At 34.6% G+C, this 24,355-nt stretch overlaps 1 protein-coding gene across 3 annotated transcripts in view; it reads left to right on the plus strand.

The window, feature by feature from the left end:
- The window catches only part of WDR7 (WD repeat domain 7), a 400,989-nt gene that overhangs the window by 125,532 nt on the left and 251,102 nt on the right, over positions 1 to 24,355 (plus strand). For all 3 annotated transcript variants that reach the window (XM_030925915.1, XM_030925916.1, XM_030925918.1), the window contains exons 17-18: positions 11,089 to 11,207; positions 13,195 to 13,318. In XM_030925915.1, coding sequence (XP_030781775.1) covers positions 11,089 to 11,207; positions 13,195 to 13,318 — 243 coding nt within the window. The remainder of the gene's footprint in view (positions 1 to 11,088; positions 11,208 to 13,194; positions 13,319 to 24,355) is intronic.

Consider the following 24,355-nt stretch of genomic DNA (forward strand, 5'->3'; position numbering starts at 1 on the left):
TAAAATACTTTAGAATACCATTATGAAGTTCACTTTCTATGTTAGTATTGGAATAAATATATAGTGTAATTGTTTTCTCAAAAATATTTATTAAGTTCTTTTTGTCTCCTAACAACTCTGTTAGGGAGGTTAGAGAGATTGGTCTGACGTATACTCTCTTGAGTAGTATATATCTAGTTGATAACATGACCATAAATAACCAATTTAGGGTTGGAAGTGGTAAGAGATACAAAGGGCTCTGAGTTCTCTAAGGTTTCAGCAGTTAGAGCATTATTTCGTCATTTTTCTACTCTGGCTTTTCTTAGCTTGGTTTGCTTTTAAACATTTTCCTCTTATGTTTTTTATTTCCTGACTTCCTCTACTGTGCACATCGATTCACGATGTCTTTTTAAGTTGTATTGCAAACATGAATATGCGTCTTTTCAATAAGCTGTCACTTGCATGTTGGGTAATACTTGTTCAGCTGCCAAATAATCTACATGAAGTAAAGACTTCAGCTGGGGATTGGAACTTTCATAGATATTTGGGTTTGATAATAAAGATAGTTTAGATGGTTCAGCTTATATAATTTTCCATAACCAATATTAGGGCACTTCATTGGAAAATAGTGTCTTCACAAGAGGTTTGTTTTGCCTAACAGTGGACTTGTTCATTCAATGTTTGTCAATAATTAACATTTACCGTCAGTTGTCTACTTTTTTTTATACAGTTTATTTTTTTTTGACGTTCAATTTTGTGGTTTATGAAACATGCTACTTGAGAAAAAGAGGTCAGAGGTATCAAATAACCACACTTTCATTCAGGGCAAATATAGCCCTAAGTCTGCTCATGGCTTTACGATTTTCTACTTTTTCTTTTTTCCTTTGAGACAGAGTCTCACTCTGTTGTCCAGGCTAGACTGCAGTCTGGTCATGGCTTACTGCAGCCTCGACCTCCTGAATAGCTGGGACTATAGTCAAAGGCCACCATGCCCAGTTAATTTTAAATTTTTTGTAGAAATAGAGTTTCACCATATTGCGCAACCTGGTTTCGAACTCCTGAACTCAAGTGATCCTCCCACCCCAACCTCCCAAAGTGCTGCGATTACAGGCGTAAGCCTCTGTACCTGACTGTTCTACGTTCTAATGTACTGTATTTCTCTCTATTCATTAATCTCATGACATAAGTCTCTGGTCTGTGTCTCTCGTGCTTATCTTGATTGTGACCATATCTTTATGTTTAGTAGTTGCATCTTTACTCAGTGGGAGGTGCCCAAGCAAATTTAAGCAATGTAAAGTTTAAGATTATGTTATGTTCTTCGCAACTTTATTTTTCAGAAATGAGTTCAGTTTAGGATGTCTAACCTTAGAAGTAAGAGGTAGTCCTTGTTAAATTATCTCAGAAAAGAGTTACATAAATTAACCAATAGTTTAATCGCTATTCTTTTCCAGGATTTATAGAGAAATAAACAGTACTTAACATAGAGTTCATATATCATATTAAGGAATGGATCTGAGAATCCCTTAAAATTTTGTGTGTTTGACCTTCTGTGCCTTTATTTTTTTTTAATTGGTGTACACTTTTGTTCTGCTGTGGAAGCTCAAAGGGTAGGGACATTTTTTTTTCTGCTTTGTTTAGTGATTTATCCCATGAGCTTGGAACAGTGGCTGATACATAGAAGGAGCCCAACAAATATTTACTGAATGAATGAATCTATAGATAACCTTCTCTTTATGTTTCTGGAGTCAATATGTCAATATTGGTGCTGAGGCTATAAGGGCTGACAAATCTCTGCCCTCAAGGTGCTTATTATGTCTATTGGAGAAAATGCACAGGAGTGCAATTTATGATAATATTTTAATTGGTTATTATATGCTTTTCTAGACAATGAGTGCCTTGAGGGCAGACACTTTGTCTAATCTTTGTGCGTTTTTGTGTGCTTAGCCCAATACTGACATATAGTAATTGTCACTTATTTAGTGTTCAGTGAAGTAGAAAATTTTAATAGCCTTCATATACTGAATTCAAGTTAGTGTTTATGTTATACATTTGTCTTTTACAATAATGAATTCTCTCCCCATCGTTCTTGGTCTTAGAGAACTCATTGGTTTATTTTGGATATTAGTAATGAGGGAAACCTTTTACAAAACCTTTGTCTGTTTTTTGACTTTCTGATTTGAGTTATAGGCCAAGGTAAAATTTTCATCACACCTGTGTTTATTACACTTCTGATATAATCCAGTGGTGATCTACAGGTGAAGTAGCATGACTGTATTTTTTAAACATTGTGAGCACCTTCATATGTTGTCTTGTGAACCTGTTGTTTGTCAGCGTGCCATCTTGGGCTGCTAATTCATTCTGCTCTGGTAAGTCCTTACGTTTCTGCTGCCTGCACCTTTGTACGGCCCTATTGCCCTAGTTTTTTGTGTTCTTCTTTTATGGTGTTTTAAGGATATCCTTTTTTTTCCTCCCTAAGAATGTTTGGACATTGCATTTCTATATAGTTTCTATATGTGTTCAGTTGGTGATTTCCTATCTAATGGAGAGGGTCTAGATTATTAATGAGTTGATCACAAATAAGGTTTTCATATATTGTTTGCATCAGCACCATGATGAATGGTATTAATGAATTTATAACATGACTAAATATATTTACTTAGTACATACCATGCGCTTTCCTCTGTGTTTTTCATTTATTGCCTACAATAACTGACCCAAACAATTATGCCCATATTGCCCAAGAACTCTGCAGTGACTTTTTAGGATAGGAATTTGTTTATGAAATGCAGTGTCCAGAAATACCAATAACACCAAAATGTTAACATTGTGTAAGTAGTATATTTGAAATTATCATAGCTGCTAATGTAATTGCTTTTGTCATTAGTTTCCAAACGCATCTCTGTTTCATGATCATAGTACTTAAATGATGTTCATTTTCTCTGTATGGTTTCTTGTAACATTTGGACCAACTTTAACAGTTTCATTAGTTACATATAAGGAGGAAAAATGTTATTGGCCTTCTTAATAGTAACCATAAGCTAAAGAGAGGACGACGGAGATTGGTCAGGAGATGTATGTTTCTTAAAAATGTGGAAGAAAGGTGGAGCGTGGTGGCTCATGCGTTTAGTCCTAGCAATTTGGGAGGCTAAGGTAGGCAGATTGCTTCAATCCAAGGGTTTGAGACTCGCCTGGGTGACATGGCAAAACCCCATCTCTACAAAAAAAAAAAAAAAAATACAGGCCGGGCACGGTGGTTCACGCCTATAATCCTGGCACTTTGGGAGATCAAGGTGGGCAGATCACCTGAGGTCTGGAGTTTGAGACCAGCCTGACCAACATGGAGAAACCCCATGTCTACTAAAAATACAAAATTAGCTGGGTTTGGTGGTGCACACCTATGTACCCAGCTACTCAGGAGGCTGAGGCAGGAGAATCGCTTGAACCCAGGAGGCGGAGGTTGTGGTGAACCGAGACCATGCCATTGCACTCCAGCCTGGGCAACAAGAGTGAAACTCCATCTCAAAACAAACAAACAAACAAACAAACAAACAAAAACTACAGAAATTACCTGGGTGTGATGGTATGCACCTGTAGTCCCAGCTATTCAGGATGCTGAGGTTGGGAAGATGGCTTGAGACTGGGTGGTTGAAGCTGCAGTGAGCTGTGATCACACCACTACACTCCAGCCTGGGTGACAGAGCAAGACCCTGTCTCCAAAAAGAAAAAAAAGACAATTTTTGCATTTTTAGACTCCTGAATGCAAACTATCAGTCAAATAAAAAGGCAGAATAATGGCAATTTCAGACACTCATAGTCTTAAAAAATTACTATTACTACATCCTTTTCTCAGCGAAGTTTTGCAGGACGTGCTCCATCAAAATAAAGAAGTAAACCAAGGAAAAATAAAACATGGGGCTCAGGAACTGGTGAAGCCATTGCGGGGAGCACTGCGGGGAGCACTTTTGACCCGACATGGTCATCAGTGAAGGATGACAGTGAAGGAAAGTCTCAGGATGGCAGCCATGTGGCAGATATGAGCAGGGCTGTGAGATGGCTTCCAAAGAGATGGTTCATGGGAAAATGACACTGCTCTGTGGAAAATCATTGAGAAGCTGTTGAGGGGTTTAACTTAGAAGAAATAGGTACATAGAAAAGAAGGCGAATGGGGAGGAAATATAATTTTTAAATTCGTAAAAATCCCCAGCAAGGTGTCCAAGGAAAGAAGTATGATCTTAGTAAGTTATTTGAGTCAACATTGAACATGATTTCCATAGAGATAGAGATATTTATCTGTATATATAAATGATTATCATGTAGAGATATTTATCTCTCTATATACATGATTATCATATAGAGATATATATCATAAAAATATATCTATATATTAGAAAAATCTATATCCCAATATATTTATATTGGGAGTAAAGGAAAGGAGATAGGTTACGAGATATGGTTTGGCAAAGTTAAATCATCTTCCACAGTATTGGTGGAAACCAATAGCTAATGTTTAGTAGATTTGGTAAAGCAAGAAATTGCAGGATTAGCATATTATTTAGTGATAGGGAAGTAAATGCTGTAAGAAATAGTTAACATGTTTGAAAATGGTTTCCTGTCAGAAGCCATACTTGGGGATGGGGCAGATGTTATTAAAAAGCTCAAAATGAGCTTTTTAATACTGTTTGACTCATTAAAAGTGTGCTTATGTTATTGCCCTTTATGTTGCATGAGCTGCCAATTCTATTGGACATATTAAAATATGCAGAATTAAAGCATAGTGCCTTCTTGTATAATAACAAAATAACAAAATAGCTCTAGCTTATTGGACATATTTTGCAGATTAATTTAATGAGGCACCGTTCCTGAAATAGAAATAGGACCCCTTATGAAGGCACTTTTGTTTTTATCTGGGTCTGGTGGTACGATGCTAAAGGATAGCATTGTAATGGGGCTCTAAGACACAGTCTTTATGATTACTACACATATGAGGTTGGAGGCTTCCTTTCTTTAAAGAGGAAGTTTTTTTTGATCATTCATTACTAAGGTATTTGTTTTCTAACCTTCTAGTCATGATAATAGTTAAATGTATTGGTATAGCTTTTTGTAATCTTTTTGGCATTAGGAAATATCGAATGGGAATTTTTCAGATAACAAAAGGAATTGAAAGGAGAATTAGAGTTTTCTTGCCAATATTGCCTTCATAGCAAAGTTAGTGTATTAATTATGGCAATTCTGTGAAGCATGGAGATATGATACATTATGCATAATGAAACAGGTTGTTGCATTATCTAATTTTGTACCTCAAAAAGTCAGGCATTAAAAAAGAGGCAATGAAAGCTGAATTAATGATTTATCCAAATGTTTCATGTTGATTTAAAAGATGGCTAAAATGCCCATCTACCTAAAACATAAAAGTGTTAACACAAAAGAAAACTTACAAAAAGCCAAACGTTGCTTTATAGCATCTGGACTAGATGCAGACTCAGTGCCGAATGCCTTTATGTTAAGTACGTGGTGGTTAATTCTACATTTCTTAATTTCTAATTTTTTCATGTTTTCTCTTTCATCTCTTTCTTCTCTTTCTTCTTCTCTCCCCTCACCCACCCTCTCCGTGACATCATGATTATCTTGAAATACTTTAAAAGGACTCATCATTAAATAATTTTTTTCTTTTTTTAGTATTAAGCTTTGAAAAAAACTTACTTTTTAAAGCATTGCATTTGTTTGTACTTAAAACTTTTTTTTCTCTGAAAAATGTATTGAAAAGGACTACTTGTGTATATGTGCTAGGAAGATAATGCGATTTAGACCAGTATGTATGGAGCACTTACCACCCCAAGTATGTTAACTTTCTGTCCTATAAATATTGTTATCACAATGGGAGTAGTTTAGAATCAAATTCAAATGGAGTTTAGAATCAAATTTCAATTAAAAACTGAAATATTCCTGTTGAGAAGCAGAATCTAGGGATGTTATAATATTGGGTATGTATGTGCTGTGTAAGGGGAAGCCAGGGCAGATGTGTGCATATACATGTTCTCCCACATGTTTGTTTATCTTCACCTGTCTTTTCTTATGAGAGTAAGCAGTTGAAGAGGCTCAGATAAAATAATGGAACTGTGTTAGTTCTGTCACTACGTTGAAACTGTGCTAAAACTGTTTTCCCTTATGTTTTGCTAATCCTTAATAAGAGCAGCAAATTGGTAGGTGACGTAGCAGCTTTTCTGTTAAGAAATCAAATGCTTGATTATGTTTTATGGTGTAAATCTTCCATATTCAGTGCCCCATGAAACTTCAGATTTATTATTTATTAAATCTTGAGCTTTTTATCTTGGAAGTAATAATTTTTTCTGTTAATTGCTGATTTTTCTTATGTAGATAGTTGTGAAAGCTGTAGCAGAGTTTAATTTCCTGATGAATTTTGACAGTGCTCTAGATTTTGCGATTTCGGTTGTGAGGTAGTGTGAATAAAGTATTCTTTGGTGGAGATGCAGAGATATTTAAAGCATGGTAAATCTGATTCCTTGATTTCTATTACAATATTTTTCTTGAGTTTTAGTGCCTATAAAATTTATTAAAGGATGAGTGTAAATGCCTTTTTGTCTAAATGAAATATCATTTAAATATGACTTCAAAAATATAATATCCAGAATCTGTTTTTTTCTTTCCTTAATAATAGTTATATATGTTAAATAATATTCTATTAGGACATATGCTTACTCTAGCATTTCTGCCAGTAACATTTCTACTTTCCTTTTACACTTGTTTCTTATAGGAATCATTAATCCCACCATTTATTTGACCTGTGTTAGGGTAATGACCACTCAATCCTAAACTTTTATTTATTTGTATTGAATTTCCTCACCCTCTCATTCTATTGTCCTTTCAGAATTAAGAGTAAAACCATGCAAAATTAGCACAGCCTTTCTAGGGATAACGATTTCTCCCCATTTTTGAAAAAGTGAAATTATAGAAAAGTCCTAACTGAAGCCACCAGAGGAACATTTTGGTAGAGCAAAAATTAAAACCTGCAAATTTACTCCTGGCTGCCAAGGCTTACCAATGTTTTGCATGGAGGATGAATAATGTATAAGTCATAATCACTGAAATTGTAATTAAAAATGATAAAAAATAAAATTGTCCCATGGAATATAGAAATGTTTGGGATTTCTTTGCAAGATTAATTTGTAATGGAGTTTTTAGATCTTATGAAATATAGAATTTAGAAGCAGCTTTATTTCTTTCATAAGTATAACATTGTAAAATAATTTTAATTTCATAAGGAGCAAAAATCAGATCTCTTAAAATAATAAAGAATTATAATTTCCCAGATGAAACTTTCATTTGTGCAAGACGTGCTTCTTAGGGTTTATGGATTTAGAGTTGCTTTTCGTGTTACTTTTCATAGACTTCTTTTCGTTCTGCTGTTTACCTCACACGTGCCTGATTGACATTATGATGCATTCGTGTGGAAATTATGAAAATGCTGTTTTCATGCAGCTGTTCTGTTGTCACAAAAGAACTTCACTGCGTGAAAAGCAAACATATCATTCAGCAGACAATGCTTAATCTGTTCAGGAGCCCAGACCTATTGCTGTTCAATGACAGAAGAAAGGAGAAGGATTAATTTGAAGATGCTTGTGCATGACATATGTTAATTTCGCCATAGGAAGGAAGTGTCAAATGGTGACCTCTAAATCTTAACATTGACCTCCAGTTGTAGAATGTGTGTGCCATACGGTCCTTTTGCTTTTTCATATGATAATTTAAGCTGAAACATTTTCTTGGCAACATAACTTTTTTGGGGGGTTAGGGAGTGAATCGGTACCTCTATAAGAATTATAAAATTCACAAATTTCTTTTTTAGTATAGGGAGCATTTGTGAAATAATTTTTTTTAAAAAGTCCAATGAATGAACCTGTTAGTATTCTTTTAACAAGAGTTAAACATGGTATATACATTCTTTGCAAGTTGGGATATTTTAAATTGAGTTTTCATAAAATAAGCGTAAAAAGTTGAAATGATCTCAGTGAATATTGGTTTGAAAATTTAAAAATATCTGATTTATGTGATTTACACATAATATCAGAGAATAAACTATTAGAAAAATGTAACTGACAATATGAAGACCAACATAAAGCTTTTTCATTATGTGATACATTTTAAAAATTGAATAATATTTTGGTTAATTTTTAATGTCATTTTTTCATGATGGCTTTAGTTGTTTTAGAGCTATGTTTTGCATTAGTCAATACATTCATCAGAATATTAGATTTTGACTTTAAGAGGAATTTGAACTATATCGTGATTACTGTTCAATAAAATATATCATTTTTCTGATGTAATATTTAATGATCATGCCCTTCTGATGAAAACATCGTTTCAGTTCTACATTCTCTATGTTTTGTCAACTTTGTTTTTCATTCTTCACTAATACTAAGCTTTTTTTCAGAAACTGCTGTACTTCAATTCTCTCCTCTTTATTTCTTCTCTTTTCCTCTGCAAGTCGCTGCACCTGTCGTTTCCGCTCGGTCTGATGCTGATCACTCTGGCTCTGACCCTGCTTCTGCTCCTGCTTTACATACCTGTTTCTTAGTAAATGAAGGTATCTCTCTCAACTTCTAACAACTTTCTCTCAATCTGTGCTTTATTCTAACAGACATGTTCTTTTTATCTGAGTTACACATTCATCTGCTTTGTTATGTATGAGATTCTAAAGTTCCCATTTTATGACTTTATTTGCTAATGTCAATGACAAGAGCCAGTTATAAAAATGTAATGTTACCCCTGGCTGGCAGAATCCGTGTTTCCTATAATCTAGAATACTGTTAAGTGCAGAGATGCCAATCTTTGATGTAAAGTCAGTGTTAAAGGTGGATTGGTTTTTATGATGATGTTTGCCATGTGAACTCTGGCATTAGAGCTAATGAATTTATTTTATATGTATCATTACTTGGTAACAGGCACACTTTGCTGTCTTTTCACAATTGTGTTGCTAGTTAGAGGGAGTTATGAGGGAGTTTCTTAACATTCTCATTGGAAAAGTCTTCAGATTGATTATTGGCACCAGTGATTACAGACTGATAGGAATTTACCTGTTTATCCTCCTTACTATTTCTGTTTTGAGCTCAGGCAAAAGTTCATTATTTCAGTATTTAAGGTGAAGTTGGGCTACCATGTTGTCTCTGTGGAGTTACACAAGCTGAAAGTATTTTTGGAGCCCTGAAAATGGGAATGGGACCTACAAATCTTTATTCCATAAGACCTATCTAGGATTATTTGTACTGCCTGGAAGCTTAATGAAACCTGTGAGCTCTGAGTTATATCTACTGTCTTCATTGCGTTTGTAGTTACCACTTTGCATAACATAAAAAGGAAGAAATTTTCAAAATCAAAAATATAACAGAAAGACCTAGCTCTTCATGAAAAAGCAGTATTACTAGTCCATTCAAATGGAAGGAATCTTGAAATGTCCATAAAGTACAGAGCCCATGTTGCAAGCACCACTCCTTTGGAAAGAAAACATGAGAACTTAAAAGTATAACTTCATTTTTGGTTTCCTTGTCATAGAACTTTACTAAGGTTTGTATGTTAAGACCGAAATTTAGCAAAAATAATTAGGCTCGTATTTGTTACGCTATTTGTTAATTCAAAAAATAAGCTGTTTGGACCTTGGTGAGAATCATCATATATTAAAATTTAGCTCACGAATACACTTTATACTTACATGAAACATTGAAATACTTTAGGAAATTACTAGGTATATACATATATGTATACATAAAGTATATCTCCCTCTATTATAAATAAGTTATAATCTAAAATGTGTTCCCATCACCTTAATTAATGTAATTACATGTTTATTGTCGGTTGATGAGAATTTCCTCACTGAAAGGATGAATCTTTAGATAAGTGGCTTGTCAGTCTGTCTCTCTGCCTCTCTCATTCACTCTTTTTAACAATTCCAATAATTTAAAATTCTATGGTAAGGTTTTTGTCATTATTTTAAGAAGATTACAGTTTAGATTATTTCAAAACACTGATTTGCTAAAATTCTATGTTCACAGATAATTCACCTTGTAACGTGATAGCAGACTTTTTTTTTTTGCATCCATCATTGATTACTTGTCTTTAAACATTGTCCCTAGGAGGTAATAGTAATTATCATGGGTTAATAGTGGCCTCATCGATAATTTGGTAAGAATGAGGCATGTATTGTATATGTATTTTCACATACCTTTAAAATGGGGTTGGAGTGATTATTTGGGAATGTCTGTTATCTAATACTTCATTTATTATATTGGAGTGACTATTTGGGAATGTCTGTTATCTAATACTTTTATATGTTACACTGGCATACAGTGTTTGTCTTTTTTTCCTATTATCAAGTTCCATATTGTGAATTAGAATTTTAGAAAAAGTCACTTTTATTCTCATAGATTAGGGTTAACAATGTTTAAGATTTTGTAAATTTTGAATTGTTAGGTTTTTATTTTGTGGAATGTCTGAATTTGTTTATTTTTCTTTCAAAATTGGGAGTTATGTTACTTATATCAGTTATGATTGTGATTAAATATCTGATTCGCTTTGTAAGAAAAGGGGTAACTCCCTTAATGAGAGGTCCTCTGACAGAAAGGGAAGACATCTCTTTTGGCTGACACAGTGGTAACACACAGATGGCCATGCCTTAAGTGACATGAACCTATCTTTGGACATCTGTGTGAATGCCCTTTTAACTGACAGTGGTTTCAAATCTATAGCTCTAGTATGTGTTTATTTCTGGGTTTTACCATTCTTTAATATATATTCTATTTTAGAGGAACTGTTAAGAAATGTGTTTTTCTCGTGAATTTGGATATACTTCCTGTGGAAATTTATTTTTATTCCTTTTAAGATGTTGAGAATTCTTATAGGCACCAATTACATGATTTAGGGATGAAATACATTTAGTATAATTCTTTGCACAAAATGTCTACTATTAAATTGAAATCATTTGTAATATAACTTAGCAGATCTGCCTCTTTTTGTTTTTGGCATCCTTACGTAAAGAACTGTTGACTTAGGGAATGCCAAAATGGTTAAAGTATTTGTAATATATTACATTTTTGACAGGTTGGAGTCAGTTAGCTGCTATGCACTGTGTTATGCTGCCAGACCTACTGGGACTGGATAAATTTAGGCCTCCCCTTCTGGAGATGCTGGCCCGAAGATGGCAAGATCGATGCTTGGAGGTAATGCTGAAGTGATAAGGATAGAAAACAAAAATATTAAAAAGGCATTGGTCAAATGTAAACTTGAAACAAAAACGATTAATGTTTATCTGATTTATCATCTGTTCATTATGTGATAGAAAATGTGGATTCATGATTTATGTTTTCTTCTTTGTCAGCTTTTATACCAACCAGTAATGCTCCAGCTGGTTTATTCGTTTACTTTTAAAGAATTCAGTGACTGTTTGATGAAGTCTTATATACTTATGGAACTATTTCTTAAGTTTGGTTTGATTTCTGTGCAGATTACACACACTCATGCATAAACAAATACATAAGCCTGCTTCCCCCAGAATTACACACTCAGTGTGATCACATAAATTAAGTTCTAATTGAATTGCCATATTTCAGTGAAAGGTACTGTGTTGTTATAAAAGGAGACCTTGGAATTAGAAGACACCTAGGTTTAAATATCAGTCCCACCAATTATTAACTTTGTGACCCTGGGCAATTTACTTAACCTATTTAAAGCTCATTTGTAAAGTGGGGATGATAATATATTCCTCATGGGATTGCCATCAGGATCAAATCAGATGATGCAAGTAAAACAGGAAGTACAGTACGTGCCACATGGTAGGAGCTCAATAAATGGTAGCCATTATTTTGTGTTAATGGCCTTATTCTGTATGAGATATTACTTGGAATATAATATTACCAAGGACTTGGAAATGTTTAGTGAAGATTTTCCTTATTATGGCATTTAACCTTTATAGCCATAGCAGTTTATATTATTCAGGATTCTTAATTTTCCAAATATAAGTACGAGTAATATAATTGCTTCTTTCCTGGACTTTCTCCCCTCAGCTCCAAGTGGGATTGCAGAATACTAACATTTTCATGGGTTTTCATTGAATATTTTTTTGAATTCACTTCAGAAGTCACATACCTAAAAACAACTTTTTTACTGGGACTTTTATCTAGATGCTGCTCAGTTATCTTTTCAATTATAAAGAGTTAAAATAGGCCAGGTGTAGTGACTCATGCCTGTAATCCCAACACTTTGGGAGGCCCAGGTGGGCGAGACCAGCCTAGGCAACATGGCGAAACCCTGTCTCTACTAAAAATACAAAAAAAATTATCCGGGCGTGGTGGCACACGCCTGTAGTCCCAGCTACTTGGGAGGCTGAGGTTCAAGAATTACTTGAGCCCGGGAAGTGGAAGTTGCAGTGAGCTGAGATCATGCCATGGCACTCCAGCCTGGGCGACAGGGCAGCACTTGGGCTCAGAAAAAAAGAGTTAATAAATTGATACAGCACTTAATAATTGACCAGCTTTTTTGACTTCATGCTTGTGGCATTTTTGCCAAAATAAAACTAAGTTAAAACTGCAAAATGAAAGTTGTATGCTACGTTGAAAGAAAAATATATAATTTTGAAAAATGATTTCCCCTATAAAAGTAAAAGAAGTTATGCCTTTATACAGGAATATTTATCTATTTGTCAAAAACATTATTTAAGCATGTCTTAGGTATATGTGAATCATGTTAACTTATACGTATTTGTATAAATAGTATCTACTTAGCATATATAATATCAAGAATTAAATAGATAAGATTAACTTTCTTCAAGCTAAAAAAAAAATTTAATAGCTTTCACAGTGTCTTAACGATAATGTTAATATAGAAAATTTAAAAGTAAAATGCTACATTAACGTTCAAGAATGCTTTGGAAAATGAAGTTTTAACCCCAAAGATGATTACATTGTTGAAACCTAATTCTTTCCATTAGTGTTAAAATAGTTTTCAGTGAAATCATTAATGAAAATGTCTTTGATGATTAGCATCTGATTTTTAAGTAGTTAATGCATTTGGTTAATAGTTTTTTTCATGTAAATAAATATGGTTTTTATGTTTTCTAGCTTTTATTTAATTATAAATTTTCTAGTTTATAAATATTCATCTCCTCAACTAATCTGCTTTCTACTTTTATGTTTGGGTCTGTGATCGTAGGTAAGAGAAGCCGCGCAGGCCCTGCTTCTGGCGGAACTGAGAAGAATTGAGCAGGCAGGCAGGAAGGAAGCCATCGATGCCTGGGCTCCTTACTTACCTCAGTACATAGACCACGTCATATCACGTAAGAGTTCTCATGCTTCTCTACAAAGCTTTGCGGGCATATGTAGAAAAGGTACCTATGCTTACAAATATATATGCTACTACCTGTCAACAAAAGTGAGTCATTGACCTTAAAGTGAAAAGAACAGATCCTCAAATTCACTTTATTATTTTCTGAATCTCTGTAGTTTGAAACTTGCTTTAAAAAACAGAAGACAAAGGCTGTCTACATCAAAATATTCATGAATGAACTGACTTCTTCTAAATGAATTTCCCATCAAACATCCTACTCTAGTACGTGTGCCTCTGCCCATTGCATTGTTATGTGGATGGATGTCAGCTTGTTCGATATTGATCTGATGATATGCAAGTGTAGATACAAGGCAAACTCTCTTGCTAGTTGAAGTTGGGATTGTGAATCCTTAAAAAACAAAGATCTGATAGAGTTAGACTCATGCACTATTTAAAAAGAGGAAATTGGGAAGGATTTTGATGGATAGATCTTTCAAAAGAGTATAATTTGAAAGGATTAGAAAAATTGTTGAAATTTTTTGAATATTCTTTTGCAAAATAAAAGCTGTATAATTATGTTGCTACATTGAATGTGCATTGGAAAGGAGTTGTATTTTGCTATCATAACTTTTTTTCTTCTCAGAGAAAGCATACTCATTCCCAGTTCATCATTTGGTTCGTTTTGTATTTTTCTAAAAGCAGTTTAGTCACTAAATAATTTTTTTAAGTTCCCTCAGTTACTAAGTGACTAAATTATAATCAATATAATTGAGTCAAATAAATTTTAATTTTACCTTAAATTATATTGATTTAAAATTTTTACCCTAAATTATATTGAATTAAAATTAAAATTTTACCCTAAATTATATTCATTATAAGATAAGTTAGGTTCAGTTTTGCAAGATAAAGTCTCAGTGAAACTTTAAAAAAACTTTTTATTATGAAAATATGGCCTGGGTTTTAGGTGGACTCATTTTAAATGACCTTTTGCCAATACCAGTTATTCTTGGTAATGAAATACTCATTACACATGTCAAGATGGACACTACATTAGTATATAAGAAGGAAAATGAAAACAAAATTCAGAAAGGTTTAAAACTTTTATAGCTGGTTTAACTCTACCACATCTTTGCCAGTGGTGACTCTAGCGGATGTTTAATCAAGCATGTGACCTTGGGCACTTTTCTTAAGCTTTCTTACTCTCAGTTTTGTCACAGATGAAATAAAGATGATAATAGGACTTTATAGGGTTATGACATGTGTGGCATGAGTTAATCTTTGTTAAGTGCATAGAACAATTCCTAGCCCATAGTAAGCATAAGACCCTTGTTAAATAAATACTTTATAATCTATAAAAATGCAAATATTTATTTCACTTATAGCCAAAATATCACACATTAACAGCTCCAGTTAAAATTCTTAATTGTTTGAGCAATAAAATATTTACTCAGTGAATATAGGTTGTCATTTGCTTACTGGGAATTTTTCTATTTTAATAAAGCAAATTAAGTTTAAAAAAAGGGTATCTAGACATATGGACTCTATGTAAGGTATCAGGCTTAAGATTGTTTTAAAAATATGTGCAGATTTTAAAATAAATTTCCAGAGTATAAAAAAGAGTTTCAAAAAAATAAAATTGGGATGAAAAGAGCTTTGTCTTTGAGTAGATGAGAAGATAGTCTGGAAAAAGTATTCTTTGTTCATCATTTGTGGGCATTGACTTTATGATATTCCAGCAAATTGAGTTAGATGATCAGCTCATCATCAACTTTATTGAATATAAGATCCCCAAAGTTAAGGACAGGCTATGACTATAGTACTTATAGGGTTGATTGAAGGTGAAAATAGACAATAGCAAATCACTAAAGAATTGTTTTAAAAGAAGAATGCTATTATGGAAATATTGAGACATACTTTTAAGACATCTTTATTCCAAATGGACTAGTGTGAAGTAGGGGAATTGATTAAATTGAATAACTAGCTGGCAGGCTATTGCAGAAGGGAGGTTATGGGAACCAGACCTAAATGTAGATAGGGTAAAATAAAAGATAATTTCTAAGCCTTGATTATTGATTGCTCATAAAGGTCTAAGAAAAACACCAAAGATTAGTACAGGGTTGTATTCTTGGCAGAGAAAAAGCTTGGGAAAAAGAGATGAGATGCCATGAGCAATTGTAGTGGATGCTATTTTATTTTATTCCTGGGAAGAAGAGAATAAGTTAGCTACAAGGTAAAGGCATAATATAGCCACAAATTACTCCCTGAAGCAGTGCCAGAACTGTGTATGTTGCTTGGCGAGAGGTCTGTTAGCAGGCCCAGAGATAATAAAATATAAGTAAAATAATAATATCTACCATTAATTGGACACTTTCTCTGTGTCAGGCTTTGCTAAGTACCTGGTCTATGTTATTTCATTTAACCATTACAATAACCTTGTAAAGTACACACTCTTGCCATCACGGGCTGCCTCTGCCCCCAGCCTTTTGTTTTCTTTCAGAGGAGTTAATGGAGGCCAGGAGAGATTAAAGAATTTTGCAAGGGTCCCTCAGTTACGAAGTGACAGACTCCAAAACTTAATCTTGTAACCACTATTTATTCCTTTTTTAAAATTATTTTTTATTTCAATAGCTCTTGGTGTATAAATGGTTTTTGGTTACGTGGATGAAGTGTAAGGTGGTAGAGTGTGAGATTTGAGTGCACCCTTCGCCTGAAGGGTAAAGATGCACATTGCTATACATTGTACCCAATATGTAGTTTTTTTATCCCTTCCCCTTCCTATACCCTCCCTCTTCTGAGTCTCCATAATCCATTGTATCACTCTGTATGCCTTTGTGTACTCAGAATTTAGCTCCCACTTGTAAGTGAGAATGTATGTTAATCACTATTTATTCCATCTTGCTTGCTCTGGCATCCTTGGATCTTAAATGGGGGTGAAGGTGGGAGAATGAGTAGATATTTAGCTTAACTAATATTACTTTCAGATACTGTTCTTTGCAGCAATGTTACATTTAACAACAACAAAATGGAGTCAAAAATTGTAAGAAATTACTCTTTAATGGGTCTGGTCACTATTTAAATAAGCATAAAGTAGGCTGTTCTTATGTCATATTTAAACCTTTCTGTTTATGTGTTATGTTTATGTTGTATATTTAAGTTTTGTATTTATGTAAGTCTTTTGTATTTAATTATAGTATCCCAGAGAACTTCATATATTAGCTAAATGCTAGCTTACTTAAAACTTTGATCTTGTCATTTATTGAATTTTTTTTTAATTGAACGACAAACATGCATTCTACATGTAACTGATACATGCACTGACAACTCTTGATATAATACAGCAATCTTTTCTGGAACTTTTACATTGACTGAGTGTAAAACTTGTTTTAGTTTGCTTTACTATGAGCTTTCTATTTTAATAAAAGGGTGTCAGGCTAAGGGAGTAGGGATTCTGAACATATCAAAGGAGAAGAAAGCATACAACAAATGAGGAATGACCACATAGGGCTGTTGAACAGATTTGCTGTCCGAAGGGATCAAAAGGTTATGGAGCCAGCTGGTAGACAGCCCACACCTGCCATCCACGTGCTTGTACTGAAATCGCCTCTACCATTGTCATTAATGTTTGAGATGATCATTGTGGCAAGTTACATCGTAAAGTATTGCTTTAGAAATGCAAAACCTGTTTCTAGATGAGAATCTTCTTAATCATGAAAATAGACAAAATATTAAACAATATATCTAACAAATATACCACCCATCAGATATTTTCTTGTAATTTAGTAATTCTAGGCATTTTACAAAACGCAATAATTCCCTAAGCAATCTTGGCAGCTCCTAACTTAGAATTGAGCTTTGTCTAAGAGTCCTTTTCTTACATATTTGTCTGAAAATCAGAAAATGCTCTTACCTGAAGAGCAGAGTGGCATACTGGCTGATGGACTGTGATAGTTCTTCATCTTAGAGATGAAATTGAATGTGGGTGGTAACTATCTCTACTTCACAGTCCGTAAGTGATTTGGCTGGGACTAAGATGAAAAAGCATCTGGTCTTACTGACTGGGATCTTCTATATTTTATTTAGGTATATTATGCAATAAAAAGCCTTTTGCAGGTTAGTTTGAGAATGTAAGGAAAACAATGAGCCAGTTGCTTTTCTCAGGATTCTTTTTTTCTTTTTTCTTTCTTTCTTTCTTTTTTTTTTTTTAAAGAGATAGGGTCTCGCTATGTTGCCCAGGCTGGACTCGAACTCCTAGGCTCAAGGGATCTTCCCTCCTAAGCCTCCTGAGTAGCTGGAACTATAGGTGCACACCACCATTCCTGACTCTCAGGACACGAGAGCATTAAATGAGAAACTCTTTGTAAAGCTTTTTATGTAAAGTGTGTAATACAAGTACAGAATGTTGGCTGGCTGTACCTTTCCTTTTCTATGTTGGTTTCTATAGTTTTGTTCTCTTTATTGCCACTGCCTCAGAATTCACTTTAATTTATATTGCCCAGGGATTCTGGCAGATCACTGCCAGACTGGAGATCACTGGGAAAGAAAAAGGGGCAATAGTCTGTCTTAACTGAAAAGCCAGCTCACAGATTGTCCTAAGAATAAAGTCCTGGCTGGACACACTGTCTCATACCTGTAATCCCAGAACTTTGGGAGGCTGAGGCGGGCGGATTGCCTGAGCTCAGGAATTCGAGACCAGCCTGGGCAACAGGGTGAAACCCAGTCTCTACTAAATACAAAATTTAGCTGGGCATGGCAGCGTGTGCCTATAGTCCCAGCTACTTGGGAGGCTTAGGCAGGAGAATTGCTTGAACCCAGGAGGTGGAAGTTGCAGTGAGCCAAGACCATGCCACTGCACTCCAGCCTGGGCAACAGAGCGAGGCTCTCTCTCCAAAAAAACCAAAACAAAACAAAAAGAACGAAACAAAAAAGAATCAAGCCCTAATTGAGTGCTGTGAGAATTTTGCTTCAGATAATGTTCTTGAACCAGTCAGGAAACATTATTTTATCCTTTTAAAATAATGTGAGTATGTAAACTTTTGCTGCTTAATTTCTGATAGATAGTTTGAGGATAAGTGCATTGTGATTCCTATATTAATGGTAATGGACTCAAATCATAAATACTGCATACATTCTTATAATACTGACTTACAGGAATATTATAAATCTTGTCTGAGCCCTCAGTCTTTAGCATGTTTGTTGCTTTTATGTTCCAAAAACACTTTTGAGAAATTTTATTCATTATTCTTCCTATTAGGTTGGTGCAAAAGTAAATGCAGTTTTTGCCATTAAAAGTAGAGCAAAAACCGCAATTACTTTTGCACTAACTTAATAAATGGGGATTAATGTTATTTTCTGAAATTTTTGTATTACAATTCAGATAAAGATAAATGTTATGAGTTGTCTCAGATTTATTTTGAAGTGAAGCTGTTTGGCAGAACCCAATTTTATATATCTCTTATTTGTGACATTCTACATGTAGCATTTTGAGGATTGACTTTTTTATGAGACTAAGCACCTGCTGGTTTATGAAATATGCCCACACTTGCCCTTCATTTCAGTCGGTGACGACTCTGAGGCAAATGCTGATGGTTCCTGATTTCCTTTGGCCTGCGACGCAGAGTGACCTTACAGGGCATGAGGTCACAAGCGTAATTATTTCTCGTACATTGTATTCTGCCTGCTCACGGGGCTCATCTCCTCTTTTAGTTTCAGAAACATTAAACACATAAAAGTCACTACCATTATATAAATCAAAATCTCTTCTAAAGAGGGTGCCGTTGTAATTTTATGCAGTTATGGCCAACATAGTATTAATTTGCAAATGTATCATCTCAGATATTGATAGAAGGATGTGTAACACATCGTGTTTAATACGTATTGATGTCATCAGAAAGCACAATCCTTTGTTCTTATCGAGTCCCTGCCTTTTTAGCTTCCTTTTGTGTTAAGGTTACCAGGGTTAGGCTCGTCTTTTTATCCCCCTTGGAAACAGAATAGGCTTTCTTTGTTCCACGAAAAACACTCCTAGTAAATGTTTTGGGTTTGACTTTCAACAAGCCACATTGTAGTACCTATTTTAACCTGGAATTGAAGTCACTTTTCTGATGATTATAAAGTAGTGGTCATTCTGAGCACAAATGTGGATGGACCAACACTTTACAAGAAGGTAAGATGAAACTGTGTTACAGAGGGAGTCGAAAAGGATATTGTAGCTAGTAAAAATAATTTAAATATTAGTGTATTCTTTGGTAGACCGATATTTTTAGGTTTGTTTGTAGGAAGAGGACGGGGGGAAGGATAGAGGATTTGATAAACATGATGTGAGTCTTTCCCCCACCCAAAGGCCTTAAACTACACAGCGTTCTTCCTTCTTTCTTTTTGTATATGCCTCAGTGTTTACAATTCTCTGCGATAGTTGTTTTTAAGGAATGGTTTCCCAGATGACTAAGGGTTTTTAAATTACTAGATGCTCAGATTGTTTTTTAAAATACATCCATTTTTTTTTTGTTGATGTATTTCAAAAAGTCTCTGGCTTTTTCATCCTCTATTCCCTAGCCAGAGTTGTTGTTTTGGCCCATGCTGTAAAATTACCACCACTTGCTTATTGAAGAGAATATACTTCTTTATATGAATGGAAAAGTCCCCAGATTGATATACCTCTTACATTTTGTATAGTGTTTTTTACTAATTTTCCTTCCTCCTCTTTTTTATTGTCTAGTAATTGTTGCAAATTTTTATTGCCATTGGGCTGCTGCCTTTCATCTTTAGCAGCTTTTACCCTGATTTTGAATTTGCTGTTTCTAGTGTTGTAGGGGTGTGGATGCCAGGCAACCAAGCTTGAGTTAAATGTAAAATAAGAAGAAACTGGCTAAGAATAAGAGCTCTCTGATAAAAATACACATAAGCTTTAGGTAAGCACCCTGTGCTGTCCCTCTTGACTCCTCACTTTCTGCTTACTGGACTACTTTCCTAGCTTCTTTGTGGCATTCTGGGTGTCTTTTCTTTTTGAGCAAGAATATTCTAATTGGTGAAAGATCAGGAAAGTTGGTCATGAAGAACTCAGTAATTCTAAAATGCCCCTTTTGTAATGCCTATTTTATGAACCAGCTGAAACTAAAGGATGGGGTTTCTTCGAAAATATTTGTAATGGTTGTCTTACAGTGTTCACAAAGCCAATTGGAAATGATTATGCATTGTGATTAGAAGGGAAAGTACTACGTTATGACTGAGTGATATATATGAAAACTACTTCTGTATGATACTTTATATTGTGAGACAGAAAGGGTTTGTCTAAGACAAACTATATTATGCAAAGCACACTGTATCCCTATTGTATCTGTTTGCAGTGTTTCATTGGGACCTGAGAGATTTGTTCCTCTTTTTTCTTCGAGTGTCAGAGCTACTGAGCTTAAATGTAAGCGCTCTAGACTGATCATGTATTTAGCAGCATTAAACTGTTCTACTTATCTATATTTGGTCACTAACCTAATGGAATAACAATGGAATTTGTTCTTAATCAGTCATAACTATCTAAAAGGGAAATTCATTCCATGTGACTTGGGTTCTTTGAGTTAACATTTAATATTCTTGTGAGTTTTCTTTTATGTTTTTAGTAAGTCTTGAACATTCGAGTAGTCAAGTGGCAAATTAAAAATGAAAGCATTCTTTTGGATGGATTGGTTATTTAGACTTTACTTCCAAGTAATAAACAGAAAACTCCCTGTTATCAAGTTAATTCTGTACGTTAGGAACTCCGCAGGATGAAGTCACTTCCTGCTGCCAGGGAACTCCTCTGCACAAGCGGTCCTCTAACAATGGAGCCAACAGCCCACACTCAGGATGTCAGTAGAAACCCCATGACAGTTTGCCATTTTGTGGAACAAAGCAGGGAGTGAAGCATAAGGAAATTCAATCACATATGCCTCGTATGGCAGTGAGAAGATGGGGGAGTCCATCTGGTGTGATTTTTACCTGCCTCTCTCTCTCTCTCAGCCCACTTAGGCCCCTGAGGCAAAACTGCTGGGCTTGAGAGGCTTTGAAATAACTTTAGTTCTTTCTTCATGTCCCCCTTTTCTCATTCACGAGTCTCCCCCTATTTTCATACCTTCAGTGCAGAAATTCATTACCTCTCCTATAGTTGTAGTTGGTGGCAAGGCCCCTAGGAGGCATAGCTGACGTTTTTAGAGGTGTTCACTTACCATCTGCTTTAAGAAGTTGTACGTACTTAAGTCTATGAAGACTGTTTTATAAAACAAAACAGTTATTCAGCCTGTGACACATTCATTTAAAAAAATAGTGTTCAAATGTGAATGCCTGATATACCTTTAGCTGAGATTCTAGTGGCCTTTGCTATAATAAATGACCTAATATTAGTTTCTGTGAAGAGTACAATATTGATTTGTGCCATTATTCTCTTGCTGATTTGCTGAAGAACAAAAATTTATAATGCTAATGGAAATAAAGTACTTTACAAAACACTGCACATGAATACCGGAACATGTCTTTGTAATAGAACAAGTGTCTCGTAAGCTTTTATATATAAATTTTCTTCATTCTAGTACCTGTTATTCCAGTACAGATACTCAGAGTCCTGTCCAACTTGTTTTTATAGAGCAAAAAGCTGAGTTGATAATCTTGTGATGTTTTACCACTTAGACATTGAATATGCATATAGAAATCCGATTTTGATTGGATTGTGAGGCATTTATAATTTTGTACCCTGTTTCTGATTCTCTTATCTCTTTATGTTGATTGGATGGTATGTGTATTTGCATTGTTTTCTTATTTTAGGTTGGCCTTGTGATCTGCATATGATGGAATAGATCTTATGGATTGGAAGGAAAACAGTCATTTAAAGTCATTGCAAGAAAATTATATTAACCTATTTTACCTGTAATATTTTTGTTATAATAGCTAAGATAGATTTTGTTCTAGTATTGTTTATAAATTCTCGGATTAAAATGATCAAATAATACCTAAATATTTTATTTAATCCATTCTTTCTCTTCGTGCTTTTTTTGGGGGGGAAGTATGGTAGTTTATATTTTATTTTTCCTTAGTAATATTGTCCTAATGATTTATTACATCTGCTATCTGTTTTTATTAACCAGATTTTGATACAAATATGTATTTTAAATGTTTTAATATTTATAAATGGTTTCATTGTGCATGACATTTGCGGACTTGGTTAATATTTTAGCACCTCTAGTACACAAACATAAAGAAAAAAATTTTTTTTATTTGTTTGAGCACCTGAATTGACCTCAGCAAGATTGAGATTGATCTGGTTTCTTTCAGCCTGTTAAATGCCAACCCAGTCATCTGTAACAGTACTTAGTGTTTTTGTAATTTTTCTGTACATATTTTCTGTATTTGTTCTGTAAAACTTACCTGTCACTTGAAAATATTTTCCTTGATTTAGAGATGAAAATAACCACAACCACTTATTTTATTGCTTGTTTTAAAAAATTGTTTCGACAGTCAATGTCAGTGCTCTAATCACAGGAGGTTTTGAAAAGAGTTTACATAAGAGTCTACATTTTACTAGGAAAAGATAATGAAACTTACATTTGAAATATGGTCTTGGAATAAAGAACATCCAGCTTTAGGGAATGGAAATGGAAAAAGAGGTGGATGATTCTTAATACATGAATATTCCTGCTGATTTAAAACATAATTAAATTACATCCTTCTAATAATTAAACATTTTCAGATAAGTTCTGGCATATCTTATAGATACAAAGATGTAAATTAATTTATTTTTTATATACCTTTGTATCTTGGATATGAGGTGGAGAAGGCTTTTTCTTTACCCTCTTCTAGCAGGTGGCTACTGTGTCTTAGATTCTATTTTGATTTTTATCTGTTTTTTTCCTTAAGCAAGGATCTGTCTTCAAAGCAAATAAATATCAGTCAGATAAACTAAACTAGAAATGAATCTCTGAATTTTGGGTGATGGTTGGAAGATTGGGCCTTTTCAATCTTGATCTAAAGAGCCATAGTGCTTTTCATAAAATGTTTATTTAGGGTTTAAAGTAACTGCATAATCTCAGATGTCACCTATTTTAAAGGTGTGATCAGGATTCTGAGACCATCCCAAGCTTTTCCCATTTAGAAGTGCATGCATTCTTGGGGCCAGAAACCTTTCCTACTCTGTTTTGTCACTACCCATTCTTGTGATGAAGGGACTCTAGCATGATGGTTCTCAAAAGGAAAGTGGAGGCAGGAGGGATGAGTTTCAAAAGATGATTCTTGCCAGCCTTGTCTCCTCAACCAAGAATCTGTATTTTTTCGTTTCATAGTTTCCAAATTCGATGACAATAATCAGGGAGAAAAATACAATTTTTTTTTTTTTTCCTAAGGGGTTTTCTTTTATTTTCCTTTCTTTCAAGATAGGACCTCGCTCTGTCATGAAGGCTGGAGTACAGTGGCACGATCACGGCTCACTGCAGCTTCAACCTCCTGCGTTCAAGCAATCTTCCTGGCTCAGCCTCCCGTGTAGCTGGGACCAGAGGTGCACACCACCATGCCTGGCTAATTTAAAAATTTTTCTTTTGTACAGAAGGGGTCTTCCTATGTTGCCCAAGCTGGTCTCCAACTTCTGGGCTCAAGTGATCCTCCCTCCTTGACCTTTCAAAGTGCTGGATTACAGACATGAGCCTCTGTGCCTGACCAAAGATTTTTCTAATGCTATATAAGTGATCGTTTACTGAACCAGGTTATTGGTTGGGAATTCAGTGGAAAGAGGAGTATCTCCTCTTCACCATGTGTTAGCTGTAACCCCAGAGAGATCACATAGCTTCTGCACTAATCTTAACTACAACATAGTTTCTTCTTGTGTAAAAGGTGGGGAGTGAATAAATCCATGTTTTTCTTACATTATAGGTAGTAAACTTACACATGAAATCTTAACCAGAGTTCCAATACATAAAACAGATAAAAAGTATTTCTTCAGGCTTTTAAATCTTTGGGTTTTTTTTTTTGGAAAAATGTTTCATTTCTTGTACAATGAAACCCTCATGCTATTCTTTTGTCTTCTGGGGTTCTATCT

This window comes from Rhinopithecus roxellana, chromosome 21 (genome assembly GCF_007565055.1).
Source record: "Rhinopithecus roxellana isolate Shanxi Qingling chromosome 21, ASM756505v1, whole genome shotgun sequence".
Classification (NCBI taxonomy): domain Eukaryota; kingdom Metazoa; phylum Chordata; class Mammalia; order Primates; family Cercopithecidae; genus Rhinopithecus; species Rhinopithecus roxellana.